Source organism: Leucoraja erinacea, chromosome 12 (genome assembly GCF_028641065.1).
Source record: "Leucoraja erinacea ecotype New England chromosome 12, Leri_hhj_1, whole genome shotgun sequence".
NCBI classification, from domain to species: domain Eukaryota; kingdom Metazoa; phylum Chordata; class Chondrichthyes; order Rajiformes; family Rajidae; genus Leucoraja; species Leucoraja erinaceus.
This window is the reverse complement of record NC_073388.1, coordinates 50,685,358-50,697,624: the sequence shown is the minus strand read 5'-3', so window position 1 is coordinate 50,697,624 and position 12,267 is coordinate 50,685,358. Positions and strand designations below refer to the sequence as shown.

At 45.6% G+C, this 12,267-nt stretch overlaps 1 protein-coding gene across 1 annotated transcript in view; it reads right to left on the bottom strand.

Annotated features, from left to right (window-relative positions):
• Positions 1-1,406: 1,406 nt before the first annotated feature.
• LOC129702359 (sestrin-1-like) overlaps positions 1,407-12,267 on the bottom strand; it is a 56,467-nt gene continuing 45,606 nt past the window's right edge. The window contains exons 4-9 of the mRNA XM_055644126.1: positions 11,664-11,903; positions 10,379-10,529; positions 8,776-8,894; positions 7,055-7,245; positions 5,479-5,623; positions 1,407-3,575 (exon numbers count right to left, since the gene is read on the bottom strand). Coding sequence (XP_055500101.1) covers positions 3,486-3,575; positions 5,479-5,623; positions 7,055-7,245; positions 8,776-8,894; positions 10,379-10,529; positions 11,664-11,903 — 936 coding nt within the window. The 3' untranslated portion in view covers positions 1,407-3,485. The remainder of the gene's footprint in view (positions 3,576-5,478; positions 5,624-7,054; positions 7,246-8,775; positions 8,895-10,378; positions 10,530-11,663; positions 11,904-12,267) is intronic.

The window sequence follows — 12,267 nt, the reverse complement described above, 5'->3', positions numbered from 1 at the left end:
GATTGTGTACTCTGCTGCTGGGTAAATACACTTGGATTGATATCAGAAAGTGGCACATGTTCATTTATCACTCGTTTCTTCAAATCTTTGGCTCCATTTAGATTTTTTGTTGTTATTACTATAATTTGAAAAATCTACCATTTTTGATTACGTGATAAGCATTGTGACTTTACCTGTGCTTAAAGTCACCTACTGCTGCTGGCTGTTTGATTCTAAACTCTCCTGGGATTTCACTGCACCCAGTATTGCTATTGACCAATATTAAGTGTCCACAAACTGATTTGATAGAAAAGTATCCTTGGTACATCTTCATTTAAAAAAACATATTCTCAAAGTTAAATACATTGCCAATGTGGTTTTATTGCCGTAAAATAAATGCTTTCCATGGTGTTTCGTTTTTGTCGAGCAGCTTTTAATAAAAGCTGAAAAACTCCAAAAGAGTTTTGTACAGATGTGAATTCCCTTCACATAGCAATCTAGTTTCCCGGTTTCCCCACTCTTTCTCCTGCAATACTTTCCTTCCTAGAACTCTTCTGTTGTGACCTTATTTTAGGACTTCCAGCCACATCAAATACAAACCTACACAAAACAATTGCTACTGACCTGTCAAAGCACGGGAAACCTTTTCAAAAATCAGCGAGATAGACTTGCACGTGCCTCATTTTAGCTTTGACCCGGATACGTTCACATCTGGACAAGCATGGTGAGGAAGGGTCAGTCCACATCTGGACAAGCATGGTGAGGGTCAGTCCCCACCTGTAGCTCAACCCAAGGTACACAAAAATGCTGGAGAAACTCAGCGGGTGCAGCAACATCTATGGAGCGAAAGAAATAGGCAACGTTTCGGGCCGAAACCCTTCTTCAGACGTCTCAACCCACCACCCCATTTTGGACATGCAGATTTCACACAACAGAATTTGTCTAGTGGTTGGATAGATCCAAGTATACCATGGACATAATTTAAACAATGCATCTTGAAATTGCAGATATTGTATTACTGTGCTGGACCAGGATGTGCCAAATTATAAATCTGTTGTGGAACAAATTGACTGTGGTGTTTCACTTGGTCTCTAGTCACTATGTCGAGGTACATAACCAACTTGGCTTCCTCTTTCCAATTGAGTGTTTTAAATCAATTCCTGTTGTAATGCATGCTTGAATGAGATATTTAGTCTTTTTGACTGAATTATAGGCGTTGTAGTGTCTTAGCTTAGTAGATAGATACAGCATGGAAATCAGGCCATTCGGTCCATCGAGTCCAAACCTACCATCGATCACCTAGTCACAATTCAGTCCTTGAGAAGAGAATGCATGAGGGTGAATAAAAAGGGAAACCATTCACTTTTGCACTCAGAATTCAGCAGAGCCGGAGATGATTTCATTACAGACCACTTGTTCTCCTCACATTTTCAAAAAATGTTATTTTTTTTTTATTTTGGTGCAAATAAAATGCTACTGCAGAGCTTTGAAACTCCCAAGTTACATCAAAGACAACAACAGCAGCGACAGATGTGTTGCAATAGCTCAGAATCTTTCCTTATTCTTGGATTGTAAGAGTATCCATGAAAAACAGAAAACCCCATGGACAGACAGACATGAGGCTCATGAGATTGATGCTACTCCATTTTGGAACGAGTCGATCGTTAAACCGATAATCCCCATGTAAATGTATTGCACAATTAGAACACATCACGTTTAAAAAAAAGATTCTAATCACGATGGAGGTGATGATCCAGATCGTGATCACACAAGACTCTCGATTCATGTATCATTAGCTACAGGACCATTTGTTCCAAAATGGTGTCCATTACTTATATTCCTTTTAAAAAAAATTAAAAACCAATTTTTACAGTCACATTTATACCGCTAGAAGGAAGAAAGTATTATTTTAGTATTTTTATACTCATTATACCTAGTGATAGACCAGCACCAACTATTTTTTTTCTTTTTTTTTTAAATTGGGGAGGGGTGTGGTTGGTTGCATGGTAACAAGCTGCAAAGCCAGGCTTGTTGGAGTCTAGTCCAAATTGTAGTTCAAGACTAGGAGAACTCCTACAAGACGTAGACAGCCTCCATGTTTCATTATCCAACAATCAATAGAAAATGATGGGTTTGTCCTTCTTTAGGTTGTGGTGGCCATGACCATATTACATGCATGGTGAGCACCAGCTACAGGTGACATTGTTGTACAAGCCAATTATACACTTTTCAATGTAGGGTCATCTTTTTTTTTGTTTTTTAATTTCCCATTTCTTTCTCCTTCCTGTCGTGTAACACTGTCACGGAAATAGAATGTTAAAAACAATAAATAAAAACACAGTTCAACAGAGATCCAACTCCAGTTACGGTTGCAGGGTCTATCCAGTGGCTTCCACACTCATTCCGTGTCCAAAGACACGTCCGAGATCTGAAGAGGTGCTTTTTATTTTAAAACGGAAAAAAAGCACAAGCATGCAGTGCCTGCCAACCATCCAATCGCACATGCAACTTGCAACAGAGCCTCGGGTAAGGAGGCTCAAAATTACCCCCAAATATTGGAAGGCTTGGATGCTACTAGATTGACGATCAACTTCCAACCGTTGATGTTGACCTGCGTTGATTTAGATTCCGCATCCATTTTAACATTGGCCAACAATATGGATCCTGTCATTGACTGTTCAGTAGGATTAAGAAAGTCAACCATGCTCAATTGGCACACCGCATTATGGCAGTGCTTCCTTCTGTCACCACTAACTCGGGCAGGGAAGAAAATTCACCTTTCATTTATTAGTGCGTTTTGTTTTTGGACAAGCTCAAGAAATGTTCTGCCCCACTGGCTCACTACTCTTCCTTCCTTCCCCTGTTCAGTCACCCAAGGTTTACTAAATTCACAGCTCATTGGCACAGTTAACCTCTGCCCCCTCCCACACACCCACCCCTCTCTCTCTCACACACGCACACACACACACACACACCCAAACACACAAAGGCTTTGGATAAGTCATAAAACCAAAAGTAATATGGCAAGGATCTGGAAACGCCATTCCAATATGAAACAGACTCAACACTTGTCAAACATATTATCTGTTATTACTATTCATAGCAAAAATAAGTCTTTCTTTTCCAAAAAAAAGGGGCTCATCCGTCCCAACATCCAAGGCTTGAAAATGTTCGATGCGCTTGATGGTGGTCACGCAAGCTACTGATGCCACAGCCTTTTGAAAACGTAGAGAGGTTGAAGACTCTCAAGTAAATACTTGGTGTTGAGGCATGAAACACTTTTGTGAAGTAACATCACTCTCTGTACATACAGTCAGTCCACAATGCTTGATTGTGTCATTGTCAATAATTGCACATTAACTGTTGCAGACACTGCAACATAGTTCCAGCTGCCTTGCAATGCCTCCATCCAAGAAGACGTTCAAGTCTTTAAGCTTATGTCCAGGCTCTAGTTTTTTTTTTTTGTAAAGTTCCCCGCAGGTAAGGAGATCCTTCTTTATGATGGTCTAAGAGATCATGTAGTGGGTTATTGCATGCAGTGCATAGAGCAGCTCTGCCTGCATCCGAGCTTCCAGGACCAACAGATTCACACGGACCTGAAACACAAGAAGGGAGAGGCAGGTGTAAATAAGAACTCGCCTGGTTGTATCCCCTCATATACATAGTTCATAAGTGATAGGAGCAGAATTAGGCCATTCAGCCCATCAAGTCTACGCCACCATTCAATCATGGCTCATCTATCTCTCTCTCTCAACCCCATTCTCCAGCCTCCTCCTCATAACCCCTGACACCCGTACTAATCAAGAATCTGTCAATCTGCCCTAGAAATACCCAATGATTTGGCCTCCACAGCCTTCTGTGGCAATGAATTCCACAGATTCACCACCCTCTGACTAAAGAAATTCCTCCTCATCTCCTTCCTAAAAGAACGTGCTTTTATTCTGAGGCCACGGCCTCTGGCCCTAGACTCTCCCGCTAGTGGAAACATCCTCTCCACATCCACCCTATCCAGGCCTCACTAATAATGCGCCTCAACAGTATGCAGCAACGTTAAGGAGGTATTAATAGTTATTTGTGGGGCCATTCTCATTGGATTTCGAAGTGGTACATGGCAACCTTGGTGCTGGGAAGCGGAGGGGTGGCCGCTGGTGGGTTTGCGGTGGTCTCGGGTGGTGGTGTTGGCGGAGGCGGCCACAGGAGGCCCTACAGCAGTGGGCGAGCAAGTGGATGGAGCAGCGGTGGAAGGAGCCGACAGCATCGCGCTGGGCCAGGCCTACCCCTCCTTCACTGACACCGCCTTCAGGACACCGGGCCTTAAAGTAAGAAAATAAGAAACTGCCGATCCCTTTGGGCCAAGATCAGACTTTTTAGAGACTTGGAATTTGCAAGATGGTGCCAGAATATGGCGACTCTCTGCATGCTGTTCCAGAAGAGAATCTATGGCACTCATGTATAGTCTGATTTAACTGGAGAGCATGCAGAACAAGCATTTCACTGTATTGCTATACATATAATAATAAATAAACTAGCTATTGGGTGACATGGTGGCAATAGACAATAGACAGTAGGTGCAGGAGTAGGCCATTCGGCCCTTCGAGCCAGCACCGCCATTCAATGTGATCATGGCTGATCATCCCCAATAAGTACCCCGTTCCTGCCTTCACCCCATATCCCCCAACTCCACAATCTTTAAGAGCCCTAACTAGCTCTCTCTTGAAAGTATCCAGAGAACCGGCCTCCACCGCCCTCTGAGGCAGAGAATTCCACAGACTTAACTCTCTGTGAGAAAAAGTGTTTCCTCGTCTCCGTTCTAAATGGCTTACTCCTTATTCGTAAACTGTGACCCCTGGTTCTGGACTCCCCCAACATCGGGAACATGTTTCCTGCCTCTAGCGTGTCCAAACCCTTAACAATCTTATATGTTTCAATGAGAACTCCTCTCATCCTTCTAAACTATGGAGTGTACAAGCCCAGCTGCTCAATTCTCTCAGCATATGACAGTCCCGCCATCCCGGGAATTAACCTTGTAAACCTACGCTGCACTCCCTCAATGGCAAGAATGTCCTTCCTCAAATTAGGGGACCAAAACTGCACCCAATACTCCAGGTGTGGTCTCACTAGGGCCCTGTACTAGTGGTGTAAAGATAGAGTTGGTGCCTTGCAGCGGTTACAGTGCCAGAGACCCGGGTGCAATCCTGACTACGGGTGCTGTCTGTACGAAGTTTGTACATTCTCCCCATGACCTGCGTGGGTTTTCCCCGGGTGCTTCGGTTTCCTCCCACACTCCAAAGACGTACAGGTTTGTAAGTTAATTGGCTTGGTGTAAATGTAAATTGCTCCTAGTGTGTGTAGGGTAGTGTTAACGTGCGTGGATCGCTGGTCAGTGCGGACTCGGTGGGCCGAAGGGCCTGTTTCCGAGCTGTATCTCTGAACTAAACTAGCTAATGACAGTGCCTCAGTTGGGTTTTGATGCCACTGCCATTCTGGTCGAGCACTCACCTTTTCTGAGTATTTAAACTGTCTCCAGTACCTCTCAAACATTTGAGATTTTGTTTTTTCTGGATAGCAAGTCACAGTCTTCAAGTAAACCTTGAGATTCCGCTCCAGGAAATGATTCACTTCACCATAGTCATAATCATCGTACCTGGCACATTGAAGAGAGAAAGACACCATCACCATCACCATTCCACAATGCATCTGCTAGGGAGTTTATACACATCATTGAAAGCAGTTTCGTTTACATTGCACTCTACTCCCTCTGTACAGCAGGCTGGGTATCGGAATGCTCGCTTATGGGATTCGCAACTCACTACCACAAATTTGAGATACAGAATAAAAATTTGTTCTTACAGAATCAAAGTAAGAAAAAAAAGCACAAAATGTGAAAGAATCCTTTTGTGATGCAGACTAGTTTCTCTCAGCACATCCCGTCTAATGTGGGGATGTAACGTGTATGCTCTGTTGACAAAGTCGCCTCTTCCACTACCAGCAGCAGCTTTTAAACATCGACATATGCACCATGATGTCATGAGGTTAAAATCACTCCCCACATGCTGATTACAAAGACCCTGGTGTGAGTCCTTCCTGCGTTGGTGAGCAGGGCAAGATAACTATGGGACAACAGCTGTCCTTGACTTGAGAGGAACAGAACTCCCAACCTTGATAATCACTCAGCAATATTCCCCGCAACTGAACTCATTCAAAATAAAAGTCACAGATGAATCACAGAAAGAGCCCAACTCCCTAAATCTATTCCAGCGGGACAAAACATTTACCTCACCCTGATTTAATGAGAGAAACAATACAATGTTGCTTTATGGATTTGGAAAAGGACCTGTTCTGCCTCACATATCAGATCATCAGTCAGTGTATTGAGTGTAGAAGTTGAGATGTCATGTTGCTGTTGTACAAGACGCTGGTGAGGCCACATTTAGAGTATTGTGTTCAGTTCTGGGCACCGTGTTATAGGAGAGATGTTGTCAAGCTTCAAATGGTACAGAGAAGATTTACAAGGATGTTGCCAGGACTAGAGGGTGTGAGCTACAGGGAGAGGTTGAGTAGGCTGGGACTCTATTCCCTGGAGCGCAGGGGGATGAGGGGGGGAGGGGGGGGGGGGGGATCTTATAGAGGGATATAAAATCATGAGAGGAATAGAACGGGTAAATGCACAGAGTCTCTTATCCATAGTAGGTGAATCGGGGACCAGAGGACATAGGTTCAAGGTGAAGGGGAAGAGATTTAATAGGAATCTGAGGGGTAATTAAGTCATACAAAGGGTGGTGGGTGTATGGAACAAGCTGCCAGAGGAGGTAGTTGAGGCAGAGACTATCCCAACATTTAAGAAGCAGTTACAGGTACATGGATAGGACAGGTTTGGAGGGATACGGACCAAACGGCAGCAGAAGGGACTAGTGTAGCCGGGACATGTTGGCCGGTGTGGTCAAGTTGGGCTGAAGTATCACTCTGTGACTGTGGGAGAATTAATTACTTCTTTGCTTTTGCCTGTTCTGTATGTTTTCAAGTTTCGAGATCACCATCCGGTTTAGTTAAAAGTATGAATGGCGGTCAAGCTTACCTAATGCCAAACATGCAATGGATGTAGTTCCAAATGCCTCTCTTCAGCACGGAGAAGTCACAGCCTCGTTGTTTGGCCATGGTGCCATTCTTCAAACTGTACACAGTGCGGAACTTCTCATCGAGGAGGTGGCCGATGTCCGAATACAGGCGGTTCACCAGCGAGAAGCCATGGTCTTCCCAGGAATAATCCTGAAGGAGAAACAGCAACTTTATAGCAACAGCAGACAGACACTTGGCCGAGCTGGGGCATCGGACAAGCTGAAGGAAAGTGGCAGCTTTTCATTGCTATCTCAATGGACCATCTTCAGTATAGAAATCTGCCCACAACTTGACATCTACACCATCCTCATCGTGCATAGGCATGAGGCATGATTTATCATGGAGGCCACTATGTACCTATCAGTAGTAAATAAGCCTCAGACTGAAGTAGGTACCCCCAGGGTTCACATCAACTTTGTATTCCATGGCAACTGCAAGATTACAATGCTGGATTGTTCCTTTTATGATACAGATGTTGACAGGGCTTGGTCACCAACCATGTTACAAGAGTGGCCTTTTCAATGTTAACTCTGTAACCACTTTACAGCCCAACAGCAAGCCTGCCAAAAGTCACAAATGCTAGAGTAACTCAGCGTGACAGGCAGGGGAAGTGTCACCTATCCATGTTCTCCAGAGATGCTGCCTGGCCCCGCTAGGTTACTCCAGCGCTTTAGGTCTTTTTCTGTAAACCAGCATCTGCAGTTTCTAGTGTCTACAGTAGAGTTCGAATGCCGGCTCTAGTTGCCTGTGAAAGGGAACAGCAAATGGGCGATGGCCCAGGTTTCAGGGAATTGACGGTGTCAAACTCAGTGCACAGCTTTTACTACTCATTGCTTACTTTGAATATCCGTGCGAGTTTCAAGTCTAGAGTGGACTGTATTTAAATCAGCTTAAATTAGATGTTCTCCGTTTGGGCCACAGGTGAACACCAACACCTCCTTCTGAAGTTCCTCCATGCTCTGTACAGAGCAACTTTTAACACTCCTTGAACTTATTGGATAGTTTAGAGATACAGTGCGAAAACAGGCCCTTCGGCCCACCGAGTCCACACTCAACAGCGATCTCCGCCCAGCAACACCATCCTACACACACTAGGGACAATTTTACATTTACACCAAGCCAATTAACCTACAAACCTGTACATCTTTGGAGCGTGGGAGGAAACGGAAGATCTCAGAGAAAACCCACGCAGGTCACGGGGAGAACGTACAGACTACGTACAGACAGCACCCGTAGTCAGGATCGAACTCGGGTCTCTGGCGCTGTAAGGCAGCAACTCTACCGCTACTCCACGGAAGAAGCTTGGAGTTGTCCATGTTGCTATGGACCAAGAGTCGTGTTTTGGGCAAAAAGATATGAATGGCAAATTTATTTCACAATGGAATATCAGTGATAGGCCAGCAACTTTATAATAACAGTAGAATGGATTAAAAAGCAACTTTAAAATAATATTAGAATTCTAGAACTTCGTTAACTTATCTAAATATGAAAGTCCCAGTTATCATGATGGATTTGAACGAGTCTCTGGATCATCATTGCAAGCCTCTAGATAGTTAGTTCAGTAACTCAACCACAATGCCATTAGACCATCGTTCACATATGGATTTCCAAAGCTGCAATATCACACAGGAGTCCAGGCATACGTGGCCAGTGCTGAAGATTCCACTCACAACATTTTACCTGAGCTCGGAAAACAGGAAGCTGCTCGCCACTTCTTCGGGAAAATTCGGGATAACCAAACTCGGGGTCTTCTACGTAACAGGACAAGTCAGGAGTTGGGGCAGGCTTATCTTCAGGAGCTGTGCAAGCAAAGTGTAAGGTGTTAGAGAGAGAAGATTAAGTAGCTCCCACAAAGGCAAAATCTTTATCCTGCACTGGTCCACTGTTCAAGGGAACTTGGTTTTCTTTTATATTTGCATTTTGCGTGGTAGCTTGTCTTACACAGAGGATGGTGGATGTCTGGAACACACTGCCAGGGTTGGTGTTGGGACAGATTTGATGGTGGTGTTAAAGGCGCTTTTAGATAGACACATGGATATCATAGAATAGGATGGATATGAATGGCAATGGTCAGCTTGCCATGGTGTTTGGCATTGTGGTCTAAAGAGCCTGTTCCTGTGCTATGTACATGTTGATCATTTGGCCACCAGTGATGGCCCTCCCTTGGACTTCCCTTTGGTACAGCTGTGAAAAGATTACCTAGACGGCCATTCCACAGGCACTGTAGAATGGAGCACAGACATACTTCCCACTCCACTCCAGTAGTTTTTCCATTGTGGCCAAATATGTTGGCCTCACAAGTCTACTTTAGTTTAGAGATACAGCATGAAAACAAACCCTTTGGCTCACCGAGTCCATGCCAACCATCGATCACCCATTCTCACTGGTTTCATGTTATTCCTTTTTCTCGTTTGCTCCCTACACCCGAGGGACAATTTCCACAGGCCAATTAACGTACAAACCCGCACGTCTTTGGGATGTGGGAGGTAAACCAGAGCACCCGGGGAAAACCCATGCAGTGACAGAGAGAAGGTGCAAACTCCACACAGACAGCAGCCAAGGTAACGGACCTAGGTCTCCTGTCCCGGGCAACTCTACCAGCTGCGCCAATACAGCTCAGCATCCTGGTAGAGAGTTCGAAACCACCATCAGGTGGTGCAGCGTTAGAGATGCTGCCTTACAGCGCCAGAGACCAGGGTTCAATACTGTCTGTACGGAGTTTGTACGTTCTCCCTGTGACCTGCGTGGGTTTTCTCCAGGGTCTCCGGTTTCCTCCCACACTCCAAAGTCGTACAGGTTTATAGGTCTGAAGAAGGGTCTCGACCCGAAACGTTGCCTATTTCCTTCGCTCCATAGATGCTGCCTCACCCGCTGAGTTTCTCCAGCATTTTTGTCTACCTCAGGTTTATAGGCTAATTGGCTTGGTGTAATTGTAAATTGTCCCTAGTGTGTGTTGGATAGTGTTAGTGTGCGGGGATCGTTGGTCGATGTGGACTCGGTGGGTCGAATGGCCTGTATATCTAAACTAAAGTAAACTAAACTAAACACAATGCAACTCCAGAGAAGGGAAACTAGCAAGGGGCAAGGTTAAGGATAGAGGAGTTAAATAAATATCACAATTATCTGCATTTTGTTTAAAAGGCAGCAAAGGAAGCGACTGTTGAAAGATCGGTAATCTGCTCAAGATAAAAGTATGAAAAGAAACAAACAAAAAGAAACAAAATTGTGCGCCAGATTGGTAAAGAGGAACCAGACAGAGCACTGATTCTGGGACCAAACTTACCCCGAGTCACCGGTGGTGGGCTGGTGTCTTTCTCCGTCTCAGATCCAATCCACATCTCTTCCCTCGGCATCTCCTCCTCGTTCTCCTTCCCCGCTTGGAATTTCTGCATCCTGTCCACCAAACATTCGGAATCACTGGAATAATCCACTGACTGGGAGGAAAGGAAAGAGAGTCACTTGGGCCGCAAGGATCATCCTCCCGCTCGGCCAGCCACCGGCTCAGGATTCACAACACAGCCTCCCTTCTGTACCACCCTGACAATGCAGCGCCACTGCTTCCACTGGCCCCCTCACACAACAACCCATTCCAAGCATGCAAGGCTCAGCGTCCAGAGCCCAGACACAAAATATTGAACCCGCAAGCCCATATTTATGCTCAATGTAGAATCTATGCAGTAGATTCAATTCAAGCAAGTCAAGACTAGATTAGCGCACAATTAGAACCAGAACAAAATAGATTCCCTCAAAAGCTTGGCCAGAGACCAGGAAAGGCAAGTTAGGTTCATGGTTAATACCCATCATGATTAGATTCATGGTCCAACGTTGCAACAGTCCTCCGGCATTAAGTTAAAGCGATCGAAATGCAGGCCGATTGCAGGGCAGTGACTGGTGCTGTATGGTATCTGAGCCTGGATGTTGGACAAATTCAGGACTGGACACCCAACTGTCCAGCTCCTCTTGGGATGATCAGAGACCGACCGCTTGGATGAGGTGCCAGAGGGAAATGAAATTCCGCAGCAGTCAGCGAGCGCTCTCAGAAGACGGGGGAAAGTTTGTGATTGCTGCTACCTTGCTAAAGCTGCACATGCAAGCACCACTCAGAGCAAACCCATGTCTTGAAAGGGTATAACAGAAAAGGTCAGAAAGTTGGTCCCATCAAGTTAGGCTGGTAGCATTCATGTGATGTTCATCTAACTCCACCCATAAAACATGCATGAAGGAACTGCAGATGCTGGTTTAAGCCAAAGATAGACTCAAAAGGCTGGAGTAACTCAGCGTGACAGGCAGCATCTCTGGAGAGAAGGCATGGGTGACGTTTCGTGTTGAGACCCTTCTTCAGACTGGGTCCGAAGAAGGATCTCGACCCAAAACGTCACCTATTCCTTCTCTCCAGAGATGCTGCCTGACCCGCTGAGTTACTCCAGCATTTTGTATCCACCCATAGAATGTTGGATTGTTTCTGAACCTGTGTCTCCGCCAGCATTTCTTAACCAGCAATGAATCTCCTCACAGTTGCCCAGGGCTGCCCCGACTCTCTCCACACCTACCCCAGTGGCCCTGCTTACCCTTCTCCTGCGGTGCACCAGGGAGGGGTCCGGGATGTTGCCATTGCCGTTGGTGGTGTCGCCGGAACACTGGTTGTTAATCGAGGAGGGTCGCAGGATGTGACCACCTTCATGTCCTCCCTCAGCACTTATCCCGCAGCCAAAAACAAAACTCGCCAGCGAGTGGTAGTGAGCCAAAAGCACAACCCCGTGCACCAGCTCTGCCAGCGACCAACAGTGCTCTCCGATCTTCAGCAGGTCCTACACGGGTGCAAAGGACACGGACAGTGAGGAAGGAGATGGTGAATGTAGCGGTGAGCCGAGTGTATCGGATCAAATGGTTCATTCCGTCAAAGAGGCCGCAGTGGCAGAAACAGGCTAGATGTTTTTATTAGAACAGAGCACATTTACATCTGAGATACAAAAATAGCGAATGAGTTTCACTGGAATTACAAAGTTTATGATCGTGTTGGATCCAAAACATCTGACGTTGCATCCAAGTGATAGGGGGCGCCGAAGAGATTCGTCCAGCCCCAACGTGAGGTTTGATCGCCCGGCACGGGGGGAACTGACATCCCTCCGATGCGGGGTAGCTGAACGCCTCGACGCGGAGGGCCAGAACGCC